Source organism: Eleutherodactylus coqui, chromosome 2 (genome assembly GCF_035609145.1).
Source record: "Eleutherodactylus coqui strain aEleCoq1 chromosome 2, aEleCoq1.hap1, whole genome shotgun sequence".
Taxonomy (NCBI): domain Eukaryota; kingdom Metazoa; phylum Chordata; class Amphibia; order Anura; family Eleutherodactylidae; genus Eleutherodactylus; species Eleutherodactylus coqui.
In genome coordinates, this window is record NC_089838.1 from 336,526,058 (window position 1) to 336,547,873 (window position 21,816).

Sequence of the window (21,816 nt, forward strand, 5' to 3'; positions counted from 1 at the left end):
CAATTCAGAAAAACGTAAGTTCTCCTGCTATTGCTCTTTAATTCAGAGCAGGAGGCTTTTTAAACTCTTAACTATGTCTGTCATGCAAAGTTATGAAGAACATATACAGATAGTCCCCGACTTGCGAACATTCGAGTTACGAATTTCGCTAGATACGAACTATCTGTCCTGCACAGTATGATGCTATGGCATTACATCATGCTGTGCAGGGACCGGACAAGCTTCTATCAAGCCTGATAGAAGCCTGTCTGGTCAGATCGCGGCTGCTGGGCAGCCGGGGGCCTTCTGAAAGGCCCTAGGGCTGTCTATGCAGAGCGCCTATCAAGCCGTGCGCTTGATAGGCACTCTGCATAGGCAGCCCTGGGGCCTTTCAGGAGGTCCCCGGCTGCCTAGCAACCACACAGCGTCCCGCGATCTCATCGTGGGACACTGTACGGGCCCCCTGAACGTCGGGTGCAGGCTGTTTCTTACAGCGGGCACCCGGCGGCAGCAGTTCCGACGAGCGCGCCGCTCGGCGGAACTGTTAACACTCTAAATACCGCTGTCAGAGCGGTATTTAAAGTGTTAACAGTTCCGACAAGGAGCTGGAACCGGCACACGTCATGGGGCGGAGCTACGCGATGACGTGTACAAGGGGGCGGAGCCAAAACGCCGATGCTGCCGAGCGGAGCCGAAGGGAGAAGACGGATCTGCGCAAGCGTGTCTAAAGAAGCAAGAAGACACCGAAATTAGACGGAACCACGGCTACGGGGACGCTAGCAACGGAGCAGGTAAGTGAATAACTTCTGTATGGCTCATATTTAATGCACAATGTATATTACAAAGTGCATTAATATGGCCATACAGAAGTGTATAACCCCACTTGATTTCGCGAGAGAACCCCTTTAAGAAAAAAGTTAACTTTAATAAACTGGAGAATTGATACATTTATTTTGAATAAAATGCTATACAAATACAACTGGAGGAATGTATATAAACATATCCTTTAATTTAATTTCCATTACTGTTCATTTAGATATTAGTCAGCTCTGCACTACAAATGTCCTCCACCTACTATATATATATAATGTCTAATGAAACCTTACAATACAAAGCAGATAACAACAATTAAGCATGTAAAACCCCAGCAATATTGTTATTTACGCTATATCACATGTTTATAAAGTGCTTTCCGTACAGCTTTCTTGATGTCTTTATTCCTCAGACTGTATATAATGGGGTTGACCAGAGGAGTAAACACAGTATATAGCAGTGATAGGGCTTTACTCATGGTAACGGTTCGGCCTTTCGTTGGTACAATGTAAACACCGAACAGAGTCCAATAGAAGATGGAGACCACAATGAGGTGGGAGCTGCAGGTGGAGAAGGCTTTATGTCTATCAGTAATGGATGGGATCCTTAAGATTGTTAAAACAATATACATATAAGACATTATAATGATTGTGGTTGGAATGAGGATAACCGGAATGCTTATTAAATAAATTTCCAAATGAACAATGGAGGTGTCAGAACAGGCAAGTTCTAGTAAGGGAACCATGTCACAGAAAAAATGGTCAATGGTATTTGGTCCACAAAAAAATAGCTTTGCTGTTGATATGGTCTCAATCATAATCATGGAGAATGCAAACAACCAACACATAGCGGCCAGTATCACACAATGGGAACTCGTCATGATAGAAGTGTAATGGAGGGGATTACATATGGCCACATATCTATCATAAGACATCACTGTGAGAATGAAACATTCAGAGCCTTCCATAGCACCAAAAAAACAGAACTGAGTGAAACAACCAATAAAAGTGATGGCCCCCCCATTATTCAGTAGGATGTGGAGCATATTGGGGACAAGGTCTATTGTTAATAGGATGTCACTGATGGACAGTTGTGAGATGAAGAAGTACATTGGAGTGTGGAGGGTCTTGCTGGTGGACACCAGGGTGATGATCAGGAGGTTCCCACATATTGTCCCACAGAAAATCACCAGTAAAAAGCAGAATAGAAAATATCTCACACTTTTGTTGACTTGAAATCCTAAAAGGAAAAACTCTGTGACCAAAGTTAGATTGGGATCCTGTGTGTGGAACAGAAAGCAGTTTTGCTATATTAAACAAAAAAAAACCTTTTCTTTTTCTCTTGATAATTATGGGTTTGGTTGGTCTAAATTCATCGTCTTGGCATAAATATAATAGTAAAAATGTAAAAAGAAAAATGTGCTACTCGCCGATGGGTCACAAAAAGGTGCACAGACATTCCTTGGAGCTGTGGGCGGAATCCACTAAAATAGTGAAAAATGAAAGGAGAAATCCAAGGGCAAAATAATCCAGTGACAACATAAAATCCTTAGTACTTTATTGTGGGATGATCATAAAAATGTGTAGAGACATACAAACGTCTGCTGGCAACCTTTAACGCGTTTCAACCGGACAGGTTTATTTTGCAAACCCACTGCGTGCTCCCTAGATTCGGATTATGTTAAGGGGCGTTCTTCCATCCAGCAACATCTAAAATGTAGGGGATACTCACAAAATATTCTAAATCAACCTAGTCTCAGGGCAGAACACAAAATCCGCTAGCATTAGCTTGCTACACCTAAAAAGAAAAAAGTTAGCCCTACACAAAACATTGGGCATTCAGTTCCCCTTACTTTTTCCACTAAGTATAACCATGATTTTAAAAATAATACCAAAATAATTCAAAGAAACCTAGCCATCTTGCTACAGGAGGACAGGCTACTATCTTGGATAATGGCGTACGATTTGTTGCTCAATGAGCTAACACCATTTCCAAGAAACTTTCCTTCAAAACAGACAATTCTCCCTCCAGCAACAGAAATTGGCTGAGTACATGTTTTTTTGTTTTTTTTTCAAATGCAGAGACAATCGGTGTGCTTTATACCCTAAAACCTACCAAACCAAACATTTCCACGTGGTTCTTATGCTCATCCCATATGTTCTTTCATCAATACAACTTATGTTATTTACACCATTGTTTGCTTATCCTGCCACCTCTATTACATAGGTTGCACGACTCACAAATTGAAAATCAGGATTTCTGAGCATGTATCATCGATTTTGGCTACCTCTCATAAAGTTTGCAAATGCCCATTATCCCATGCAGCACGTCATTTTGTAGAAAGACATGGGGGGGGGGGGGGCATGTCTACCTTCAGAGTAGTGGGCTTTGAAAAAGTATCTCGCCCAATGAGATTGGTCCCATAAACTATATGCAAGAGGGGCTTTCTGGATTCTTAATCTGAATACTAGATACCCTTCTGGTCTCAATTCTAAGAGTGATCTATCTTTCATTTATTAATTTCATTATCTTTTTACATTATATTGAAAATATATATTTTTTCTTTGTTTTTCTCGCTTTTTTGGTTGCATATTACTTTGCCTCAATCTTATTTTTCTTTAAATTATTTGATTTAACACTTTTGCACCTAATGTGTTATTCTATGCTATCACTTCCTGTTTTGTCACTTCCTGTTGTGTTTTCTTAAAAAATCTTGCTCAGTCTGCTTACATCCATGCTATGAATGCTATGTCCGGTTGAAACATGTTAGCAGTTGCTAGCAGATGTTTGTATGTCTCTACATATTTTTATGATCATCCCACAATAAAGTATTAAGTATTTTATAGCATCGCTGGATTATTTTGCCCTTGGATTTCTCTTTTCATTTTTCATAAATATTATAGTACATTTTACATAATGTATCTTATAGGGGTTTGACAAAAAATGCTATTGATGACCTATCATTGTCAATAGTTGATTGACTGTGGTCCCCCATTTGGGCTGCTGGCTAATCAGCTGCCACAAATACACAGGTGTTGGTGGAGAAACTGCTACTCTTAACGCTTTATGCTGGTCAGCGCTTGTAACTACAATCACAATTACAAACACCGGCCACTACACAGGGGTTGGAACAGCAGCATCCACTCGGTCGACTGCATGTTCAGCTCACACAGCTAGAACCTGATCAGCTGATTGGCCAGGCTCCCAATTTATGGACATCAGACTGATTGAAGACTGAATCCTGAGGATAGGTCATCAATAGTATTTACCTGGAAAACCCCTTTAATATATTTTATCCCAAAAGTTCAGAAAAAAGCAAAACATTTTCGCTCACCTGATAGTAGTGAATGCATGAATGTGCTGGTAACACAGAGCATTGAAAAGGACAAAGAAAATTTCACACAGATGATTTAAAAAGGCAAAACCAGCCAATGAAATATGTGATAAAAGTCATGTGATACAAACAAGAAACACTTCATGAGGTCCTGCCATCACCCGTTTACCATGAAGAAGATACCAGTTGGTTAGCTGTTGTGTAATAAACTCAACTGTTCTACAGTCGATAACTTTTTAGATGATTGAAAGTAGTAGGGCTGCAGTACAGTTAGCTCAATACGATTGTCTCACATGGGCTCATAACAGGTCAAAAAATACCAATTTGCGGAGATGTGGCCAAGATAGTGGTGATAGAAAAAGCAAGAAGCTGAGCTCTGTGGAACTGACCTGAAGCGAAAGTACCAGCTACTGGCACAGCGGGTCCTGACCACCATACACCAGAGAAGAACAAGCAGCTGATCGGGACAAAAAGCTATGACGAAAAGGAAAGCAGCACGCTCCATTCCTCAGCACCTGACATAATTCTTCATAGCATGGCTGGTGGCAGAGGAGACAGACGCACAGGACATAGTGTCATCAGAAGAGGAGGTGGTGTCTGGAGGGGAATCCGAGACCCACAAGGAAGCCTCACAGCCCCACAAGGAAGAAGGAGGAGATGGCACATAACCACAGTGCTATGATGGGGCTCACACACAGCCACCACCATGAAGCTCACAGCTCTACAGGCAAAAAACTCAACCCCCACAAGCCCTGACAACACTAGTTCAGCACACAGAAAATAAAAATGCAGAAACCACAAGTTTCCACAACGAACTGATCAATGTACACTACAAGTTAGTAGATGAAGAGAATGCTTTGAAAAATAAATGGCAGATCTTGAGGATAGGAACAGGCACAATAATCTTAAGTTTAGAGACATCGCTGGAACTGTCCAACTTCATGAGCTTAAAAACTACATACAAAAACTAATTCTATGCCTTTTACATACAACAACACCAGACGAACAAATCATTGATACAGCCCACTGTCTACCTATGTCTAAAATGGTTCCAAGCCACCTACCTTGATATGTAAATGTGTGAGTACATTTTTCACATTAAAGAATCAGTAATGTTCACATCTAAAAAATCTCAAAGTCGGGGGCATGGCCTAACCTACAGTCTAAGCAAATGTGCTGCTCCGGGGCTCCTCAGCCAAGGAAGAAATAGAAGCTTCCCCTAGCTTCTCTGAACCTCCAGATGCCTCTCCCTACACCCTACCATCACCCCCGCAGGACCGGGAACAAACAGAGTTCCATGAGCGCCTAGGCAACATATAGCAACTGAGGCCTAGCGCCGGAAGAAAGCCGGGGACTAAATTTCTGAGCCGGCTGGAAGCGCGCGAAACAGCGGAGCGCAATACAGCCCTCTTACCTGGCTGGAGACCCACCGCTCGGCCCCGCGGACCACCAGGCGTGCCCAGGAATCAGAGGTACGTGAGAGGCACTTACCACTGAGAGCTGCAGCCCCCTCTGAAGCGCTGATCCCTCGGGAACCAGCGGCGGTGCAGCAACATCATACCACACGCTGTGAGTACACAACAGCCCTCAGGAGACCCCAGTCGCCGCTCCAAACACCTCTGAGTGCCGACAGGAGACCTCACTAAGCAGCAGCCGCCATATTAACCGCTCTCTACAGCGGGAAAGCTCACACAGCAGGGCCTCTTATTAACCCCCTGCAGTCTGGTGGACTCTGACTAGGTGCCTGCAACAAACCTCCACAAACATCCACAGCTACCACCCCCCCTCATAAACTGCAGCCTGAAACCTGCACACTGGACTTGCACACCCTTCCCTTACAACTGCATAAAGATACAGGCCAGAACTATAAAGAAAATTGCCATTAGGCTGAGGAGCCTGAGACACTACTGCTTTACTACCATTAAGAGGCCACGAAAGAAAAATTGCGGCACGTAAGCCGCTGAGGACAAGCGTGTCTCACTCACCTACTTATAAAGCTCAGATCCCTACCCCCACGGGTTGGGAGTTATAGATTTCAAAACACAAGATTCGACAGCAGTCGGCCCCCTTCCCTAGCCCCGCCGAGGGGTGCACATCCGAAACCCACCCCATAAAATAAGGGGTGAAAATTATGATCTAAACCAAGCACCCTCCATTGGGAAACAATTCTATATCAATATGCATAACTTAAACTAATGCAGGGCAAGCCTCCACAAGACCTCAGCACAGACCCCTCTTATCTTCAAGATTAAATACCAAGCATAAAAATGGTCAAGACCAACAGAGAGAGGAGTAGAGACCAGACGGGAACCCCAAGACTAAACGAGAACCAAAATGAGATGGATAAGTATCTCAAGAAAAAACACAGCTCTCCAGCTGCACAGAAAATAAAGCCATAATTAACGCACAGCCAGACCTAGATATAGAGGACTCCGATGCAGACACTGCTTCGATTACCTCAGATCACAACGAAGACCAAGATCAAGGAGTAATCTCAAAAGCCTTCTTCAAACAATTCTTAACACAAGCTATCTCGCCTGTTGTTAAGGAACTAGCTGATATCAAGACTGAGGTGAAACACATAGGGCGCAGAGTCGAAGAATTAGAAAACACTCAACAAGATATTCTCCTCCACAGCGCTGCAGGCCAACCTTACAGCACAACAACACCAGCTAAATTAGGCTATGCTACTACTCGAGGACCCAGAAAATAGAAGCAGACGCAAAAATATCCGCTTCAGAGGAATCCCCGAGTCCATTGCCAGAGAAGAACTCGAATCCACAGCCTTACAAATTTTTCAGACCCTTCTTGGAGAAGAACGCGCAATAGACATAAAAATAGAATGCATACACAGAGCTCTGCGCCCTAAACCCTCATCCACAGACCCACCAAGGGATGTAATTTGTGGCCTCCTCAGTTATGTGGACACTTCAACTATTCTTCAGAAAGCCCGAGAGGCCCAGAGTGTCCTCCTAGAAAACTCCAAGATCCTCCTCTTCCAAGATCTCGCTCCAAGCACACTGGCAAAGAGACGAATTCTAAAGCCCGTAACAGATGCCATGAGAGCAAAAAAACTCCCAGTAAAATGGCTCTTCCCCTTTGGTCTGCCACTTTCAAAGAGGGACAACAGATCTCCATTAGATCGCCGGAAGACCTTAAAGAAACTTGGCAAAAACTAGAGATTCGACCAATCGACATCCCTTCGTGGCTTCCGGTCCAGCTGCAACACCAGATACCACAGCTGACGAAAGCAGATGGATGGAAGCTCACTACAAAGCGTAAAAAAACGCAAAGACAAGCCGACGACTTACCTACAATTGACGTATTCGAACAGTGGTCTTTCTTTCTCCTACTTTGTCTTCCCCCCGCAGGTGAACTCTGTTCCTCCCCGTTAATGCACAAAATTTTGTGTGGACTCCAACATGCCGGGACTTGGTTGAATTCACCTATCTGGGACTCGTGAGTGGATACCTCCTTCACTGTTACTCTTATATTTAGATGCCGTTAAATTGTTCAGACTTTTATCTCATTTCAGAGACTGCTCTATCCCCTCTGCTCCCCCCCCCCCCCCCCACAACAGGCCCATATTGTCTCCCGTTTGAGACGAACCCCTGGGGCTAGGTGGGGAGATGGACGCAGCCTCCGGCAGACAGCCTTCTGACACCCAGGGGGCCCTCTCCTTGTTGGATAGAGTAAATATACCTCACATGTTACACACTGGACACTTTAGGAGACCCGCCACGAGTGCTTACAAGGAGACATAGGAGATGTCAGAGAGAAGCTGTTACACCCAAATATGCCATACTTTGTGGTTACTATGTGGGACGGGACTGGGGCCGCTCTCCTCCGAGTGACGTGCACCCCCCTCCCCCCACTCCTGCTTCCTCCTCCAATTGCTCCTCCGGGTGAGCCGGGGACTGCGCAGGAGGCTGGTAATGCTAGATACCAACCGCACTGAGAGCCACTGCGACTTAACCTTAGCTCCCTCACTCCCTCCCCCCCCCCACACACACACTGCATAACCAGATTACTACTGCTCAAAGATCCCTGAGCCGGCTGTGTTGGGGAGACCCAACGTGTCCGCCAACTCCACACACTATGCGGTAGTTGGACTGAGGCCGACATTTTCCCTGGGTCTCACACACACCCGAGCTCATTTCAATCTGTTTGCTCACTACTAAACATAGTGAGCCCTGTTCACATGTTCTGTTTTGATGAGATGACTTACCAATCAAATGCGATGATGCCTAGAGTTTCACTTAACATTACCCTCCTTTCTTACAAATTCAATGGCAGAACTTAACTGTATTTCCTTTAATGTAAGAGGAATGAACACCCCTCAAAAACGAAGCCAGATCTTCTCTATACTTAAACAATTGAAGTCTGAAATAGTGTTCCTACAGGAAACACACCTCAGACACAACCACCTACCCAAACTCCCCACTTTTCGATACAATAAATCGTATCACAGCACCCACACCTCAGCTTCGAGAGGGGTCTCTATAGCAATTGGAAAAAACATCCCCTTTAATATAACCCTCACGAAAACAGATCCCTACGGCAGATTTCTGTTTCTAAAAGGCACCATAGCGCACAAAAAAAATTTCATTTGCAAATATTTACGCCCCCAACAAAAACCAAATTCCATGGATAATCCGCGCCTTGAACAATTTTGCAGAATTTGCAGAGGGTATAGCGATCATAGGAGGAGACTTGAATTTAGCAATGGAAACAGAAATAGACACCACAGCCAACTCTTCCTTGATTCCCTATAAACAACTCCGTAAGCTCAAAAGCACCCTCTCAGATCTGAATCTTCATGATACCTGGAGAATGTTAAACCCTGAAGTAAGAGACTTCACCTATTATTCCCAAGTACACGCCACATATCACAGGCTAGACTACTTTCTAATATCAGGGACCCATGCCCAAGCTATTAAAGCAGTGGACATTGGGCCCATCTCAATATCAGACCACGCCCCAGTCTCTCTAAAACTTACCCTCGACAGCCTGCCTGTGAGAGAGTGGACGTGGCAGCTAAACCCCACATTAATCGACCATGAGGAACAAACAAAGACTTTAACAAACAAACTTGAAGAATTCTTTAAATTTAACAACACCCCTGAAACACTACAACCGATCCTTTGGAAAACGCACAAGGTCTTTGTTAGAGACGAACTAATAGCCCTTGGCACAAAATTAAAGAAACAAAGAGAAAAAGAGGTCAATGACCTACTGTCCCAAATTTCTAATCTAGAAACGTCACATAAACACTCACAGGATCCCAAAGTTCTGAGCGAACTAAAAAACACCAGAATCAAGCTGAAAAATATACTAAATATAAAGATAGCAAAAGCCCACCTCATCTCCAGATATAAAATATACTCGCACGGAGACAAAGGCTCCAAGCTCATGTCAAACCTAATTAAGAAACAAAAAGAAAAAGCCTTTATCAACAATATAAAATCCCCCTTAGGCAACGTCGCAACCTCCACTACAGAAATAGCAAAAGAATTTGAAAAATACTACACATCTCTGTATAACCTAAATGACCCCACAACCAGCAATAAACAGAACGCAGACTCAGCAGAAATAATTTCTTTCCTCAATACTCTTGACCTCCCCATGTTAAAAGAAGAAGAGAGAGCCCAGTTGCTACGCCCATTCACCCCATCGGAGGTATTTGACACTTTATCTTCCATCCCTATCGGGAAAAGCCCCGGCCCAGACGGGCTCCCAACGCTCTACTATAAAAAATTCACGAAAACGCTATTACCACATTTCACGAACCTGTGCAACTCGCTTCTCCAAGGTGCGACACTTCCTAAGCAAGCTCTCGAAACCTTTATCACCTTGATTCCAAAAGAGGGCAAAGATCCAGAAATCTGCGGTAATTATCACCCTATTTCACTATTAAACACTGACCTCAAATGGTGGGCAAAACTCGTGGCTCAACGCATAGCCCCAGTAATCCCCAGGCCCATCCATCCAGACCAAACGGGTTTTGTCCCAGGCCGGGAAGGTAAATTTAATACAACCCGCATTATCAACGCCATCCACTATGCCAAATCTAACGGAATCCCGCTCACTCTTCTTAGCACAGACGCTGAAAAAGCGTTCGATCGAGTGAGCTGGACTTTCATGACCCACACATTGACTAAATTTGGCTTCCCAGCACAATTCATAAAGGTGATACTATCTTTATATTCTAAACCCTCAGCCAGAATCTGGGTAAATGGCTCACTATCAAACTCCTTCCCTATTATTAACGGTACTAGGCAGGGTTGCCCACTGTCACCAACCCTCTTCATATTAGTTATGGAAACTCTACTACAGAAAATCAGACAAAACCCAGACATTAGAGGACTAAAAGTAGGGAACAACACCCACACCACAGCTGCATTCGCAGACGATCTTCTGATCTTAATGTCCAATCCCAAAAAGCACTCCCCAAAAGCTTAGACATTTTTGAACTTTTCGGGAAAATCTCAAATTTTAAAGTAAATTATAATAAATCTGAAGCCCTAAACATCACAGCCCCAAACACTATAATAAACTCACTCAAAAAACAACACCCCATTATATGGCCCTCCTCAGGCCTAAAACATCTAGGTATCATATTGACCCCAAATCCCGCCAATCTTTTTAAAGCCAACTATGTCCCTCTCCTTAAGAAAGTACACACTCAACTCCAGTAATTAAAAGTTCCATACCTCTCATGGATAGGCAGGAAAAACTTAATCTCCACCTACATCCTCCCCTATATCCTCTACACTCTACAGACAGTACCAATAGAAATAGCAATGAGTTTCTTTACCAAACTAAACCAAGCTTTTAGTCATTTCATTTGGAATAAACGCAAACCCTGCCTAGCTCTTACTTATTTAAGCCAGAAAAGAGCACAAGGGGGCTTTAACCTTCCCAACGTCCTACTCTATTATAAGGCCATTCACTTAGCCAGATGGCTATCATTAGCTAACCTAAACTTCATACACTTTTACCCCAGAAGAGGTCCTCTTATGGAAACCCATCCCACAGTTCACACCATCGAAGAAGCACCTGCCGACGATACTCCTGTCAGCGGCTAAACTAATCATCCCACTCCTTTGGAGGGAAAAATCAACCCCCACTCTAGACCTCTGGAGAGACAAAGTCTCCCAGATCTACAGATTTGAGGAACTAGTAGCTTGGGAAACAGCAAACAGATAGAGTTTTTCTTTCAGTCTGGAATCCCTGGATCCATTATTTCGCTGCACCTCAATAAGATCGGACTTCCCACTTTAGTTCTTACCATCGCCAAAACTCATCCTGGCTCATCACTACAACTCTCAACTTTCAACACGAAAATCTGTCATCTCGTAGTTTCTTTAATGCTTGATAAGTTAATCTTTCTAACTTAAGTTCACAATCTTTCACCCACTCCAAGTCTACAAACAATCTGCTACCCTTCTACGCACCAATATCAACACACATGTTCTTTGTGTTATGAGGCTTCATAATTTTGCTATGTAAGGCCCTGCGTGGCTAATTCTTACTGAATTCTTGCTGATTTCTAACTTTGAACAACCAGCATTGTTTGTATTACAAATGTAAAACGTATCTTCTTTATCGTGAAAAAAATAAATAAAAGAGATTGTTTAAAAAAAAAAAATCTCAAAGTCTCCCTGCCCCTATGAGCACATAAAGATCTTCTCAGATCTCTCACAAGCCACCACAAAAGCCACAAAAAATTCTCCTCCATAATGCTGACTCTGGGCTTAGTCAGACGGGCGTTTTTTGCCGCGATTTGCGCATGCGCATGCGTCCGGCGATTTTTTAAAACCATTGCTTCGCAATGGTATCGGACACATGAGCGCTTTTTATGCGCTCGTCCGAAAAATTATAGAACAAAAAATCGCAGATCGCACCTATCTGCGATCTGCGATTCCTGTTCGCTTCTGTATATGCGCTCAATGGGGCCGGCGGCAGCAGCGCCGACCCCATTGAGAACATATAGAAGATAAATCATTCTTCTCTGCCACAGCTGTAACAGCTGTGGCAGAGAAGAACGATGTTTGCCCATTGAATTCAATGGAGCGGCACTACAGCCGCTCCATTGAAAGCAATGGGCTGCCGGCGTGCGCGGGGTTAATTGTCGGGAAGGGGTTAAATATATAAACCCTTCCCTGCAATTCATGCTAAAATGTGTTAAAATAAAAAAAAATTGTATACTCACCTTTCCGCTGCAGCCGGAGTCCAGCCGCGGCCGCTGTCAGTTCTCCTGAACTGCTTCTCGGCACTATTCAGCCGGCGGGGCTTTAAAATCCCCGCCTGCTGAATGATCTGCTCTGATTGGTCACAGCCTGACCAATCAGAGGCCGGTTTCACTCACACACCCATTCATGAATTCATGAATGGGTGAGTGACTGCTGCCTCTCAGCGCTGAGCCAATCAGGGGCAGGTCTGACTCACATCCATTCATGAATTCATGAATGGGTGTGAGTGAGGCATGCCTCTGATTGGCTCAGCGCTGAGCCAATCAGGGGGCAGGTCTGACTCACACCCCCTTCACACCCACTGCAGGACGGCTGCCCGGAGCTGCAGGCAGAAGGTGAGAATGCAATTTTTTTTTATTTTAACACATTTTAGGATGGATTGCAGGTAAGGGCTTATATATTTAAGCCCTTACCGACAATTCATCCCGGGCTCGCCCGCAGCGCATTGCTTTCAATGGAGACGGCTGTATTGCCGTCTCCATTGAATGCAATGCGCTGGACAGCTCCGGCCCGTTTCTAATGAAACGCGGCTAGGAGCAGACTTTCGGGCGATTTGCGGGCGACTTGCGCGCACCGGTCACGCGATTTGCGGATGCGCATCCGTCATGCGATCCGCAAATCGCGGCAAAAAACGCCCGTCTGACTAAGGCCTCTAAGAAACAACAAAATTACACACAAATGGGGACACCCAACTAAGGTCATCATCAAAAGGAGGAATAATTACGCACATGTAATCCATACACTAGAAAAAGGGCACAAACTCCTAAAAAAATGGCACATCACCGAATCTGAGCCAAAATAACTAACTTAGTTAAGATAAGAATGGCACAATGTGCAAAATCAAAGCCTGAAATAAAATTCATTCGGATGCATCTCTCCAACGTTAAGAGAAATAAACACTCCCAGATCAACGACCCATGTGCTTCAGCATAATTACATTATGCCTGGACTTTTCTCCCCCCCCCCCCCCCCCCCACACACACACACACATACATCCCTCCTTTGTTCATACGATCTCATCAAAAAACACAGAAGGCTGATGTAAATTAACTTATTCCCTGTTATGGCACATAAGCACAGTGCTATTATGGCGCTCACACACAGCCCTTACCATGAAGCTCACAGCTTTACAGGCAGAAGCTCAACCCCCACAAATGGGGACACTCAACCAAGGTCATCATCAAAGGAGGAATAATTCCGCACATATAATCCGTACACCAGAAAAAAAGGGCATAAACTTCTAAAAAATGTGCAAACCTTGGTATATTATCCTAGACAATACCTTGGAATCACTACTTCGAACCATCCCTTCCCCTCCTTCCTACCCCTTTCCAACACCCTTATCAATCCCTGTCTGTTATTTCTCTGCTAACCTCTTTATATTTTCTTTAAAAAGACGACAACGTTCGCTATACAAATTGTATTACCCAATAAGTGTTTATAGTTATGATGGCTCGTCTTTTCCAGTAAAACAATTACTGAACATAAAAAAATACAAATTTGCCAAAATAGATTGCAGCTACTGAAAATTCATATCACATACAAACGTACTTCTCCGTGTTTGTAAGTTTTCCAACCTACATATTGTTAAATTTAAACATATTTACACTATTATCCATGGCCATACTCTTATTATTCTTTAGGATTCGTTCTCTGCTCAACCTTCAAAACAAGATGATAAGTGTGGGGCCAGGAAGGCACCCATAATGAGACTACCTGTATCACTAAATTTATCTGTAAATAGCCCTCTAGTAGAGATGAGCGAGCACCAAAATGCTTGAGTGCTCGTTACTCGAGCCAAGCTTTTTGTAATGCTCGAGAGCTCATTTCGAGTAATGAACCTCATTGAATTCAATGGGAGACTCGAGCATTTTTCAAGGTGACCCATGCTCTGCATAGGGGAGGTTGTGTGAATCATCTGAAAACATCAGAAAGTGATGGAAACACCACAGAAATTGATAGGGAACAGCAGGGGCAGCATGCATGGATGCATCTGAGGCTCCCTTGTCGCACTATTAAGCCAAATTGTGGGCAAGAGCCTGGTGGTCACCTCCCTAACAATTTAGTTGTGCTAGACCATAATCAGCAAGGCACACACACTGGCACATCTTAGCTAAGGACCACACTAGGTGGAACGAAGGCCAATCACCTCCTGCGGGTGACACCACTGCCTATCCTCCTGTATTACATGCTGGCATTGCTGTCCAATCCCCCCCAGGACGCAGGCACGAGCCTGCGTCCACAGCGTACTGAAATTTTTCCCAGCGCAGCGTCCAGCTGTCTCCATCCCAGACGGGATAAGGCGCACCCCTTCGCCTACTCAGTAGTCCCGAGCATACTGAAATTTTTCCTAGCGCAACATCCAGCTGTCCCCACCCCCAAACGGGGTAAGGCGCACCCCTTCGCCTACTTAGTAGTCCACAGCATACTGAAATTTTTCCCTGCCCAGCCTTCAGCTGTCCTCATGCCACATGGTTGCTTGATAGCCACACCACCCTCATGTCTATTTATAAGTGTGTATTGGATGAGGAGAAGCAGGAGACACACACTGCAGAGGGTTTGCAGGGCCAGGCAGCGACCCCCTTTGAAATTGTGGGCGATAGTCCATAATGTAGATGAGAATTGCTGATAAATTAACGTATGATCATAATTTCAATGCCGTGCCACCTCCATCGCAAAATGTCATGAGCCATAAACATGGGCAAAAAGGGGACTCAGATGCCAGTACTTCTACACATCTCCACAATTCTACAACCCATTCTAAAACAAAAGATTTTTTTACCCAGAGTGCAGGTGAACCCCTGAAAGATTTGTTTACCAAGCGCATAGGTGAACCCTTGAAAGATTTATTTATTAAGAGTATAGGTGAACCCCTAAAAGGATTTGTTTACCAAGAGTATAGGTGCACCCTTGAAAGATTTGTTTACCAAGAGTGCAGGTAAAAACCTGAAATACTTTTTGAGCGACAGCTCATACTTGCTTAATGGGATTCAAGTGGCGGTCCACTGACAGGCAAGCTACTGCCTATCCCAGCCCCTGCCTCTCCGTGAGGGTCTTGTTAACCAGTGCCCCACGGAAAGATAGCATGTATTATGAAGAAATTGGAGTGGCCAAAGCAGGACATTTCAATCTGTCTCGTTGTTAGATAGCTGGACACTGTGCAGGGATACATTTGTAGACTCTGTGGGCATATTAAGCTGGAACCAGCACGTTTGCTGAACTCTAATAGTGAACCTCTTCAAAGTTGGGGGTGAGAACCTGGAGGCGGCCCTCAGAAAAAAAATTGTTTTGACAGTGCCTGGAGGCAGCCCTCTGAAAAAATAGTTTTTACAGAGCCATTTGGCCCTCTGAAGAATTCGCTGTTCAGCGTGCTGACATGCTGGTTTAGGAGGAGAAAGAGGAGGAAGATCAGAGAAGGATAGACCAAGCTACTTCTATCCTTTTTGGGGGGTGATAAAGGATGCATGGTTTTCCAGTTCCAGCTTAAAGATACTTTATGTTAAGCTGCTTTCCACCCATGAAGAAGAGAAGTCTGGGGAAACCCAGCCTTTGTTCATCTTTATGAGAGTAAGCATGTCGGCACTGTCAGTTGACAGGTGGGTACGTTTATCCGTGATGATCCCCCCAGCAGCACTAAACACCCTCTCTGATAACATGCTAGTGGCAGGGCAGTCCAGCACCTCCAGGGCGTACAGCGCAAGTTAGTGCCATGTGTCCAGCTTTGACACCCAATAGTTGCATGGAGCAGAGGGATCATGGAGGACATTGGTACAGTCGGCTATGTACTCCCTCACTATCTTTTTACACTGTTCCCTCCTTCTCAGCCTAGACTAGGAAGTGGTGACACAGTCTGGCTGGGGTGCCATAAAACTGGTCAAGGGAAATCCTGGGCGGTCCAGGCTGAGCGCCAGTTCCAGGAAGGTGGATGGAGCCAGCAGGTTTACCGCTGACGGCGGTAAAATAAGGCCTCGCAAAACGTCACGATGAACACCTTGTTGGGGCTAATGGGCAAGAAAGCATCCCCGGCCTGCGAGGCGAGGCCAGGCGGAGGTGACGGATGATGGCGAGCCTGAACAGTTTGGGCCGAGCGATGGTTTCAGGAGAGGTGAGATGGTGGGACTCAGAGCCGCCCCTGGTAACCTGTACCGGGTTTATAAACAGGTGAGGGTTTGTAAAGCGTGGGCGGTGAACACCTTTTGTCTGGGAGCACTGGCCGAGAGCTTGCGGTCTTTGATATGTTTTTCTCAGAGTGCTGAGGAGTGGGGACGCACACTTAAGTCAACACACCACAGCCGCCCCTCTGCCGCCTCCCTTTGGGACAGAGCCAAGGAGTCCCCAAGTCCCCGAGTCCCCAGTCTGCCTGTCCGCCCACGGTGGACAGAGACTACGGGTATTTTACGGATGCTTTAAGCCAAAAATAGACAGTGTAAAATGTGTACAGTCTTGTTATATAGTGTGGATCGAGAGGACACAGACTAATGGTATTTTACGCACGCTTTAAGCCAAAAATAGGCAGTGCAAAATGTGTACAGTCTTGTTATATAGTGCGGATCGAGAGGACACAAATTAATCCCTTCCTCTCTCCAGGACGTTAATTTATGTCCTAGAGCGTCGAGATATATATGAAGAGAGGTCGCGGGGCAACCTCTCTTCATACAGCACAGGCGTCAGCTGTTTACTATAGCTGACACCCACGGGCAATAGCTGCACTCGGCCAATCGCGGCTATTAACCTTTTAAATGCCGGTGTCAGAATTTAAATCCCCCGAAGGCCCCCCCCCCCTCGCGGTGAGATCGGGGGAGCCATGCAGGTGTCATGGCTTTTTAATTGTAAAAAAAAAAAAGGTAATAAAAGTTTAAATCACCCCCCTTTTGCCATATCTGTAATTAAAAAATCTAAATCCTAAAATAAAAATACATGTTTGGTATTGCCGCTTCCGTAAACGTCAGATCTATCAAAGTAGCACATTATTTACCCCGCATGGTGAGCGTCGTCTGAAAAAAAAAATAAAGAACGCCAGAAATGCACTTTTTCATTAACCTGTCTCCCCCAAAAAACGCAATAAAAAGCAATCAGAAAGTCATATGTATTCTGAATAAGTACTGACGGAAAATACAGGACATCCCACAAAAAATGAGCCCTCGCTGAATTACATCGACAGAAATATAAAAACGTTATTGCGCGCACAAAAAAAAGAGTAGTACAGTAAAAAAAAAGACTATACAAGTTTGGTATCATAGCAATCGTACTGACCCATAGAATAAAGTTATCATGTTGTTTTTGTTGCAGTTTGTGCGCCGTAGAAACAAGACCCACTGAAAGATGGCAGAATTTCTTTTTTTTTTTCATTTTACTCCACTTAGAATTTTTTTAGTACATTATATGTTACTTTAAATAGCACTATTGAAAACTACAAGTCGTCCTGCAAAAAACAAGAGTGACGTCGATGGGTAAATAAAGGAGTTATGATTTTTTTAAAGGTGGAGGAAAATACGAAAATGGGGAAAAAAAGGGGCTGCGTCATTAGGTGGTTAAGGGTATTTTACGTATGCTTTAAGCCAAAAATAGACAGTGTAAAATCAGTACAGTCTTGTTATATAGTGCGGATCGACCAGACACACACTAAGGGTATTTTGCGTACACTATAGCAAAAAATAGGCAGTGAAAAAACAGTACAGTGTTGTACAAAAACAAATAAAAAAATGAAAAATGAGAGGAGTTCTGTTAGTTCCTATATAGTCTGTCTACACCAGTAGCAGTATACTGTATAGAACCGGTAACAGTATGCAGTATACAGCTGGGATGCTTGTGAATGCTTTGTGCGCACTACTGGTCCCAGGCAGCCAAACTGATGATGCACAACAGTGGAGTTGTAGTCCTAAAAAGGACTGTTGGGTTCTTTGAATATGGATCCCTGCCTAAACCCTCCTTCTAACCTACACTAACACTCTCCCTCATTCACAGCAGCTCTGTTCCTCAGCTAATCCAGCCTCCATGTGAGGCGAGCATCAGGTGACCTGAGTTTTATGATCCTAGGTCACCTGATCCGGTCAGCCATTCACTGCTATAGATGTGTACAAGGTTGGCACGTCATGTCAGGAGGTGCCAAAGCCTTCCCTGCATGTCCATTGGCTAAATAAGCAGCTAAACATGTGGGGAGGAAAGGGTGAAATTTTCTCGAGCACCGCGTGGTGCTTGCTCGAGTAACGAGTACTTTCGAGTATGCTAATGCTCGAACGCTCATCAAGCTCAGACGAGCATGCTCGCTCATCTCCACCCTCTAGCAATGGGCTTAAAGCTTTCATGAACTAGTTATAGATGTGGACATTTGCAAGGCATCTGATGCTCTATACAGTACTTCAGGACTTCAAAGATTCTACATCACGTGCTAACAGAAAAAAAACTATACCAGGCAATACCGCACATCCACAATAATACTGTTTAGAGTATGTGGTGCACTTAATTACCTATATGCAATGCTGAGTCCAGTACATCAGCTACATCACCTACTACTACCTCAAATTAAGAAGTAGGCACATAGTGTTTCAATAATTTGTAAAACCAATGGTAGAAATATTTCAGCTGTCTCCACAAGTACATTGAAGAGACTTTTCTGTCTTTGAGGCCACTAGTATTGAGAAGGTTGAACACGCTGTCAAGGGTGGAGATTATCACCGTGAACTCCTGAACAGGGAATCTTATTGGATGTTTTCTACGTTTTCTACATATATTCAATATGAAGCAAGACTTCATATTGAATACATGACTTTATTGCATAACACAATTATGAGATGGTATTTGCTTCTATTTGTTATGTCCATTGGTCAAAATTCCCATGTCTCTAAATTGGTGATATGTTTCTTGTTTAATCACATGACTTTTATTTAGCATTTTATTGGCTCTTTTTGTTTTTTTTTTAATCAACTGTGTTTACCCCATTGTATGTAGTGACTAAGGGTTGAAACACTAATAAATCATTTTTCCCCTCACTAAACTCTGCCCTCTCCTGCATGTCTTTGAAGGTTTTTGTGGTCTCTGGATTCTTCTGAGCTTCTTTTAATATACTTAAAATAATAAACATAAATGGCTAATGATTGTGGTCCTTAAGTCCACATTCAAGTACAGTTGTAGCAGAGGTAAACCTGACATTTAACACAATGTGATAACTTTCTGTGTCACAGATTTTTCACCCTATTATAATAGCTTCTGTTATCTGGAGGTAAGAGAACAATAGGTTTTTAATGGCTTAAGATGGTGATGGTGAAACTAAAGCACACGTGCCAAAGGGGGCACTTAGAGCCCTGACTGAAGGCATGTGCTTTGACATCTAGTCACCATTAAAGTGATTAGCAGCCAGAGTATTGCTGCTCCCAGGCTGGTAATCACTCAGTGGCACTTTTACGGGTGCACATACTTATGGCAGTATGTGCATCCAGGATCCTCTTGGTTCTGCAGGAGGAGTGGAGAACATAGTAACAATTCCACCTCCAGCAGCGCCAAGCAGATAAGTAACGGTGCTTTGAAGTCAAGAAGGAGGTAAGTACATGTGTTTTAGGGGTGCACTATTACTACTAAGGCAAATGTAGGGGATATTATTACTACTGAGGCCACTGTGGAGGTCATAATTACTATTGGGGCCAATATACGAGACATTATTAGTACTGAGGCCACTGTGGGGGACATTATACTACTGGGGCTGCTCCAGCTCGGAGAAAAAACAAAGGCCATTCCTCCTTGTCTATTTTGAAACGGTCCTGTTCTTTTAATATCAATGGAGGTAAAATCATATATTGTAATAAGCCCCGCCCCTGACATGTTGGCACTTTGTGATAAATATGTGGGTTCCCCATCATTGGCTTCACACACAAGTTAAAGTTTGCTACATCAGTATATTTAAGGTACACAGGTAAGTTGAAAGGCCAATGCCTCTAATAACCCTAGTGGTAAGGTGGCTAATCACATGATTGGTGTGATGCTACTAACAGAAAGTTCTAGTTGTGCCGTTCCAATTGTAATGTGAAAGTACAGTGTTAAAAAAAGGTAAATAATTTTTAATACAATTATATGGTTTTTTTTATATAAACATGGCTATAGAACATTAAATAACAGTGATCATGCATTTCCTTTTGAAGGTCAAAATCTAAATACACAAGCCAAAAGTATAAAAAAACATTTGCCTAATATATTTTCTATTCACATATTCCAGACATGTTGAGAACAATTTTATAGGTAATTTATCATCTATAGAGTCACAAACCTTCCCATATAATACTCACATCAGATATTCTGTTGTACTTAAAATCCATTTTGCAAATCAGTTCCTTGCATGAATCTCAGTTCTGTTCTAATGAAATGTCCCAGGAGGAAATTAGTGAAATTTCACCCAGCGTTACAGTCATGCAGTCCGGCCGTCAGGCACAAGAACATGAACTACAGCACATATTTATATACAAGAAGGAAGGCGAGGTGCCAGGGACCATAAGGCTTTGGGGAGTTTTTACCTTTGTCTCTAGAGCCACTTTTACTTCTGCAAAATGAAATGTACAAAAGTAAATGAAGATTAGAAATTTCATTTTCAAATTGTCAGTGAATGTGTCGAAAAGCTTTAATAGAGAACATAAAGAATAAATGAAGTGTAGAATACATTACTTAACGACTTAGTGACCAAGCCAAATCTTTGGACATCTGACGTGTCACTTTAACACAGAATAACTCCGTAAAGGTTTTGCATGTCCAAGTGATCCTGACATTGTTTTTTCACCACATATTGTACTTCATTTAGGTGGTAAAAATAGACTGATAGAATTTGTGTATATAAATTAAAAGAGCTAAAATTGGTAAACTTTTGAAAAAAATTATCATTTTTTCACCTTTTCAACTGCAATATCTCATATGTGCAAACATACTGTACACATTTTTGATGAGATATACATGTCCATCTGTTTACTTTATTCAAGGATTTTAGTTTTTTTAACATTGATTATTAATAGAGATGAGCGAGCACCTAAATGCTTGGGTGCTCGCTTGCTCGAGTCGAACTTTTCGTAATGCTCGAGAGCTTACTTCGAGTAACGATCCCCATTGAAGTCAATGGGGGACTTGAGCATTTTTGTATGGGACCGATGCTACACATAGGGGATGATTTGTGAAAAACCAGAAAACCTCAGAAAGTCATGGAAACACCACAGAAACGGATAGGGAAGGGCAGGGGCAGCATGCATGGCTGCATCTGAGGCTCCCAGGTCCCACTATTAAGCCAAAAAGGTGGGCACGAGCCTGGCGGTCACTCCCCTAACAATTTACTTGGGACAGACCCTCATTAGCAAGGCACATGCGCTGGCACATCTCAGCCTCCACATTGTGTGACCCAAGGTGCCGCAAGTTACATAACAATGGGAAATCCATGAGTCCCCACACAATTCATTCTGTGTAGGT

The 21,816-nt window shown here is 43.6% G+C and overlaps 1 protein-coding gene across 1 annotated transcript; it reads right to left on the reverse strand.

The window, feature by feature from the left end:
- Positions 1–1,144: 1,144 nt before the first annotated feature.
- LOC136610413 (olfactory receptor 10A7-like) lies at positions 1,145–3,528 on the reverse strand. Its single transcript, XM_066589643.1, has 2 exons — positions 3,523–3,528; positions 1,145–2,071 (listed from the first exon to the last, which is right to left on the reverse strand). Exons 1-2 carry the CDS (start codon positions 3,526–3,528, stop codon positions 1,145–1,147), a joined length of 933 nt encoding a protein of 310 aa, XP_066445740.1.
- Positions 3,529–21,816: the final 18,288 nt, after the last annotated feature.